This window comes from Xenopus laevis, chromosome 2S, assembly GCF_017654675.1.
Source record: "Xenopus laevis strain J_2021 chromosome 2S, Xenopus_laevis_v10.1, whole genome shotgun sequence".
Taxonomy (NCBI): Eukaryota; Metazoa; Chordata; class Amphibia; order Anura; family Pipidae; genus Xenopus; species Xenopus laevis.
Window position 1 is genome coordinate 46,954,249 of NC_054374.1, and position 7,809 is coordinate 46,962,057.

Sequence of the window (7,809 nt, forward strand, 5' to 3'; positions counted from 1 at the left end):
AATTTTGTACCTTGCTTTAGAAAACCTGTTAATTATTTTCAGCTATGCACAGTGGTTTTGAATGATATTTTTGATTCACATAGATTTAAAATGCTGTTAACATTGATTTATAATACATTATTGTAATAATAAAAATACAACAAAAGAGAATAAACAGTTTTTTTTTTATTTATAAACGTTTGTAATTTGATAAACAATTTTTCAATAAATATAATAAATTGTAACATATAATAAATACAATAGTATAAATTAATTTACTAGTAAATATAACTAGTAAAAAATCATATCCTCTGCCGAAAAATCACCGGCAGTGAGGAAACCGACATATTTTCCTTTCGGGTCAGGAAAGGCTGCTCGAATGGCCGTAACGATACATGATGGGATCACTTTACGGTTTCCGGTACCAAGATATCCATAGACCCAAGTGGTGAAACTGCGATATGCAGCTCTTCTTATACCCCTGTGTAACGAAAGAAAAATATTAGTATGTGTAATATATATCTAATTTCATAAAAAACAAATTGAAAAATACATACCGCATATATGCAGCCTGTTTGGGCTTCTTCTTCTGTTTGAAATTTGTAATTTTATAGGCCCAGTCAGCCCGCTCTTTATTTAGGATATCATTGGTGACACGATCCCATTGAATTATGCAAGAACATTGGTCAGGTATTAGAGCCTGAATTGCTGGTTCCTCTTGACAGCATGTAGATTCTTTTTGTGTATTCATTGCTGTACAATTTCCACAAAGGCACCAATCTGTTTTCCCCACTCGTTTTTGATTTAGCTGTGAAGCATTTTCTTCTTCTTCTTCTTCTTCTTCCTCTTCCTCTTCTTCAGTACTATCTTCTTGTTCTTCATCAGCACTTTCTGTATTTGGTGTAGGAAAACATTCCCCAGCCTTCTTAACTTCAGGACGTGACCGCATTCTTTTTATAAGGTCGTTATACTAAAATTAAAGTGAAAAAAGCAATTATTAATTGTGAAAGATAGTGTTCTATAAACCGAAGAAATAAGGAACAGGTTAACAAAAACATATGTATATTACAGTAATTAGCTATACATGGGTATACAGGTGTAAGTGAGGTATGTATACAGGGCATGCACAAGGTATTTATGACAGTTGTACCTGTTCCAGCACCGATCATAATGCCCCCTTTGGTCCCATCTTCCAGCACCGATCATAATGCCCCCTTTGGTACCTGTTCCAGTACCAATCATAATGCCCCCTTTGGTACCTGTTCCAGTACCAATCATAATGCCCCCTTTGGTACCTGTTCCAGTACCAATCATAATGCCCCCTTTGGTACCTGTTCCAGTACCAATCATAATGCCCCCTTTGGTACCTGTTCCAGTACCAATCATAATGCCCCCTTTGGTACCTGTTCCAGTACCAATCATAATGCCCCCTTTGGTACCTGTTCCAGTACCAATCATAATGCCCCCTTTGGTACCTGTTCCAGTACCAATCATAATGCCCCCTTTGGTACCTGTTCCAGTACCAATCATAATGCCCCCTTTGGTCCCATGTTACAGCACCGATCATAATGCCCCCTTTGTTACCTGTTCCAGTACCAATCATAATGCCCCCTTTGGTACCTGTTCCAGTACCAATCATAATGCCCCCTTTGGTCCCATGTTACAGCACCGATCATAATGCCCCCTTTGGTCCCATGTTACAGCACCGATCATAATGCCCCCTTTGTTACCTGTTCCAGTACCAATCATAATGCCCCCTTTGTTACCTGTTCCAGTACCAATCATAATGCCCCCTTTGGTACCTGTTCCAGTACCAATCATAATGCCCCCTTTGTTACCTGTTCCAGTACCAATCATAATGCCCCCTTTGGTACTTATTCCAGCACCAATCATAATGCCCCCTTTGCTTCCATGTTCCAGCACTGATCACAATGCCCCTGCCCCTTCATAATGTTACCCATAATCTGTACCCGTGCCTGTGACAGTTAAAAAAACGCATCATATCTCCCATAAACATATATTGAACAGCTAACTATCATAGCACTTTCCAAATTATGTTTCTGTGTCATGTTCAAACGAGAGCATGGTTGCTAGGGTAATATAGACCATTGCAACCAACCTACCTAAATGAAAAACAGAGTAATAGTAAATACCTGTTCTGCATCTGATGTAGATGTAGTAGGCATCTGAGAATCGTCATCACCTGACATTTTTTATTCTGTAAATGAATTTATTTTTTGTGAATAAATTAAATTAATTACTGCAAATTAATTAGATAGAGAACATATAATATATAATCAATTGATTTTTAAATTAATTATTAATATAATTTATGCTAATAATTAAAAATTAATAACATAGAAATAATTAATTATGGACTGTATTCACTGCCAATAATTATTTCATTGTATAATTAATACTTTTTAAAAATAATCAATTAATTAATTAATTATTTTTTGCATGTATCTTTGATACATATATACTTATATAATGCTTATATAATGCTATTAAAATTAATTAATTAAATTTACTTGACAAATGATTATTAATAATGCTATAGCTCCCTAAAATATATTGGTGAAATTAATGGCCAAAGCAAACACATTTACTTGGATATCCTTGCAATCAGTGTAAAGCACTTCTACTAACTTCTATATACTTTAGAATTGATCTAAAGCACACCTATTAACTTGCATTAAAATCGGATAGACTTGAAATTCTCTAATATGATGTTACATTCTCTAATATGATGTTCTCTAATATGATGCACCTGCACCTTTATCTGCGTTTGTGCGCGCTGTTTTAGACTCGTGCGCTTGTTGCCCACAAGGAAGTCTGGTGCACGAGCTTTACTGTGACGCTCGCGCACGTGATGCGCGTAATAGATTTGGCGCATGCGCATATGAACAACCGGCGCCATCTTGAAGAAAGAAAATGTCGGCGCTGATAACGATGTGCTTCATTTACAGACTAGGATGCGGAACAGGAGAACAGAACGGATTTTTCACTAAAAAACCTAGCGACCAGGTACTTCATAGGGTGGACTTTACAATCATGGGGGATAAAAAAAAATACTTTCCTTGTCCTTTAATAGAGTAGGGTAGCAAGGAGGCTTATGTGTCGTCCACAAGTAATAAGCCAGATGTGGAGTATGACAGTACGATAATTCCAAAGACGCCCATTTAGTGCGTGGAAAATATTCAACCCAATTCATTGCCTGTTTAAATTGTGCAGCCTTATAATAATTTGACAAGTTAGGGATTGCCAGCCCTCCCTGCGTGTGATGGGCAAACAATGTGTGACGTGCTATACGGTGTCTCTTACCCACCCATACAAAGTTCATGATCGCACTTTGTAGTTTATCTATTGCTGCTTTCGGTACCATTAAAGGCAGGGTGTCAAAAAAATACAAGAGTCGTGGAAGTAGATTCATCTTAGTTGCGGCTATCCTACCCATCCATGATAAGTTATAAGTATGCCATGTTTGGAGATCACGTTTCAAAGTTGTCAAGAGGGGCACATAGTTTTGTTTATATAAGGTATTGTATTCTGCTGTGATCTTAATACCCAAGTATTTGACATATTCCAAAGGCCAGCGGTATGGGAAGTTAATCTGCAAAATTTTTGGATTTGAACCTGTGATGTGAAGAGGGAGTGCATCAGATTTATCATGGTTAACTTTATACCCTGATTTGTTTCCATAGTTCTCTAATATCTGGTGAAGGTTTGGTAAGGAAGTTTGCAGAGAGGTAAGCATTAGCAATATGTCATCTGCGTACAATCCTATCTTATATGTCAGTGTTCCAACTTTGACTCCAAATATGTCAGGGGATTGACGTATGGCTGCTGCTAGTGGCTCAATACATAAGGCAAACAGAAGTGGGGATAAGGGACAACCCTGTCGTGTACCATTACCTATCAGTAATGGCTGTGACATGACCCCTGGAAGTTTTACCTGTGCAGAAGGCGTTGAGTAAAGGGAGTGCAAAGCTGAAATAAAGGGGCCGTGGAATCCCATACTGTGTAACGTCCTAAACATAAAACTCCACCGCAAGCGATCAAACGCTTTTTCTGCGTCTAAACTAAGCAGAAGTGATGGTATCTTATGTTTGTTAATATAATCAGTTATCGATATCGCCCTACGGATATTATCATTCGCTTTCCTTCCCAATATGAAGCCCACTTGGTCCGAATCTATTAACTTTGGGAGGATTATGTTCAATCGAGAGGCTAATAATTTGGTGAATATTTTCAGTTCAGAGTTAAGTAATGCAATAGGACGGTAATTGGCACAGATGGTATGGTCTTTCTCCGTCTTCGGAATGAGGGTGATATATGAGTTGAGCACTGTATTAGGTATTGGTAAACCTGACATCCAATCATTAAATAATGGAACCATATGCGGTGATAATAATTCCTGAAATGTTTTATAGTAGCCATATGGCAGTCCATCTGGACCAGGTGATTTATTTGCCGGCATACCTTTTAATACCTCCAGAAGTTCCTCGGCAGCAACCGGTCTGTTAAGGGATTCCAAGTCTATTGGGTCTAGTTTAGGGAGATTGGGTTTAAGGAGAAAGTCGTCCTGTTTCTGCAATAATGTTTCACTACCCCCTGCAGGAAATAAATTATACAATTGGGTATAGTAATTTTGAAATGCTTTGGCAATGTCTTGCTGGCGCACTAACTAGCCCTCCGTTAGTACGGATAAGCTGCGGGGTTTGGAGAGCCTGCTTAGTTCTAAGTTTATTTGCCAACAATGTATGTGCTTTATTGGCTTTTTCATAATATATCTGTCTGTACATATTTAACAGTTTATCTGCATCCGCTATCTTCAAATCTCGCAATGCATTTCTTAAAGAAATAATTTTAGATAAGGTATGTATTGTTGGGTAATTAGCCTGTCTCTTTACCTCCTTTTGTAAGGCTGTCGTGAGCTGATCATATTGTAAAGCTTTGTTTTTCTTAAGAGAAGAAGAAGAGGCAATGCATATTCCCCGTATGACAGCCTTATGGGCTTCCCAAAGTGTATTTTGCGAAGACACAGAGGGCTTGTTAATAAGAAAGTATTCTTTCAGTTGAGCAGCAATGTGATCCCTAACGGCTGGAGACTTCAACAAATGGTCATTCATCCTCCATTGATTTTTGTGGGTATGCAGTTTGGTAGTGTGAACAATCAGTTCTATCGGAGCATGATCCGCCCATGAAATGGGATGTAATTTCGCTGTGTAATCTAGAGAGGTAAGCGGAGATGTTAAGAAAATATAATCTATCCTAGTGTGCACCTTAAGCGCATGCGAATAAAATGTATATTCTCTAGAAGAGGGATTTTGGATCCTCCACACATCTTGTAAATAATAGGAACGCAATAGAGTTCGGAACTGAACAGAATTCCGATCAGTGATCGAGGGTGGTAAAGATTGGTGGAGGGCTTGTCGATCCCTGGACGGGGAATGAATCATGTTGAAGTCTCCAGCCACTATCATATTTGCATTATTAAATGAAGCAGTCTTTAGCAGTACTTTCTTAAGGAAAGCTAATGGTCTCTTATTCGGCAAATACACATTCAACAAAATTACAGGAACAGTACCCAGATGTCCAGAAAGAATAAGGTAATGACCAGAGGGGTCAGCTAAATGAGTAGAGCAGGTAAAATGACTATTTTTATGAATCAAAATAGCGACCCCCGCTTTTTTCGTGGGTCCTGACGCTCGGTAACACTGCGGGTAATCCCTATGTTTAATATACCAGGGATCGGACTTCCTATGATGCGTTTCCTGAATACAGAAAATGGAGGAGTTTAAGGATTTGAGTTCCCTATAAAGCAAAGCTCGTTTGAGCGGGGAATTTAAGCCATTGACATTTAATGAGGTAGTGTTAGCCATCAAAAAATTTGGGTAGGTCATGCAACGTATCCTTCCAGACTCTGACTACCGGCAGTGGCAAATATTCAAAGGCAATGAAACATATCCAACAGGAAAACCGGCTCTTAAAGTTATCCAGAGGCAGCTTTTTGCCGCCCCTGGTAACTGCCCGCTCCATGCTTACCTTGCCTCATGGCAGGAGCAGCCCTGTCTTCACCCTAATGTCTGGTACTAGGGTTGGCACCTTTTCCCCTTAGTTTTACCGACCTGTGGTCCAGGGAGGCCAGTGGTAATATCATATGGCAAAGTATAGGCGGATCAGGGATGGGGTATTGGTTAAACAGGTGGAGTGTGGGCAAATCGGGGATATGAGGAGAGTCGCAGCTTAGAAAGAGTCAATGTGAGAGCTAAACTCTGAGTAACACAGGGAAAAAACTTTAAGAAAGAGAAGAAAGTGAGAATTTACTGGCAATTACATTGGCGCTTAATTTGTAATACCTGCTCCGGATCTAGCTGGTGACCCCTTTGATGAGGACTCCATTCGCTCATTGATGCGACCACTTTAGTCTTCACTATATATACATATCCATATATAAAGATATGGGACCTGTTATCCAGAATTTTAGGACATGGGGTTTTCCAGATCTGGGGTCTTTATGTTATTTGGATCTGTATACCTTAGGTCTACTTAAAAAAACTAATTTTAAAAACATAAAAAATTAATTAAAGCCAGTAGAATTGTTTTGCCTCTAAAAAGGATTAATTATATCTTAGGGTCAAATACAGGCCCTGATTTGTGGAAAGGCCACCAAGGCTTGGGCCTAGGACGGCAGAATTTTAGGGGGCAGCTTGCTGTCCAACCAAACCCAGTTTGGTCAGTAACACTGGGGATGAGCCGGAGATACAATAGTTTATTTACATTTCCCATGCACCAATCCCCATTGCTCCAGTCCCAATGAAAATTTGCGCAAATAAAAGGAAGGGGATGGGGTGGAACAACGGCACCTGCTATGAAATCTGGCCCTGGTCAAGTACAAGTTACTGCTTTTTTTATTACAGAGAAACAGAAAATGCATTTTAAAAATGTGAATTACTGGATTAAAATGGAATCTATTGGAGATGGCCATCCTGTCATTTGGAGCTTTCTGGATAGCAGCTTCCTACACCTGTATTACATATGACACTGGAATATACCATAACAAGATAATTTTATTTCATTTCTCAGGATTCATGAAATCACTAGGACTGGATATAATATTTTTTTCATGCATAATACAGCTAGAATAAAACATACTTTTTAATGTACAAAAAGTGTTCATATAAGTAACAACTGCAAATTATTCTAATTATGTTGCTATGCCGAAAAGAGATCTTGCAAAAAAAAAAAAAAAAAAAATTGACAAAGTAATTTTAAACCTCGCAATATGATTATGAAGATTTTCATTCATCCAGGTCATGGTATATCTAGTATAGGTCAATCTAAAAACAACTGGACTTGCTGAGTAATCAATGAAATGTTTTCATTGATTACTCAGCAAGTCCAGTTGTTTTTAGATTGACCTATACTAGATATTTAAACCTCGCAGTGTTCAGATATACATTTTTGATTATAATATTACGGCTATGTGTTGCATTTTGATTATTACTCTTCTTGGCAGCAAAGGATAAGAATTCTACAACCAACCACAGACCAGAATGGGTCAGCCAGAATCCAAAATAAGCACTCATTTTGGAAATTCTAATCATAAGTAATGTGCAACATGCTGATTTTTTAATAAAATGAAAGTGAGCCACATAAATAGTTAATGTAAACTTATGTAAGATAAAATACAAATGGATTCTCTGCGTCATGTTTGCCCTATAATTAAGGAATTGTTTTCTTTATTAGTACTATTCACTATTCTTCTAAACAGTTATAATTATAATTTAGAAAGGTGAGATTCTGGCTTTTTCAGCAGGATTCGGA

At 38.1% G+C, this 7,809-nt stretch overlaps 1 protein-coding gene across 1 annotated transcript; it reads right to left on the reverse strand.

Annotated features, from left to right (window-relative positions):
• Positions 1–231: 231 nt before the first annotated feature.
• Positions 232–1,171, reverse strand: LOC121400340 (P2X purinoceptor 7-like). The gene is made up of 2 exons (XM_041583258.1): positions 537–1,171; positions 232–460 (listed from the first exon to the last, which is right to left on the reverse strand). The coding sequence occupies exons 1-2, from the start codon at positions 926–928 to the stop codon at positions 271–273; spliced, it is 582 nt and encodes a 193-aa protein (XP_041439192.1). The 5' UTR covers positions 929–1,171; the 3' UTR covers positions 232–270.
• Between the last annotated feature and the right edge of the window lie 6,638 nt (positions 1,172–7,809).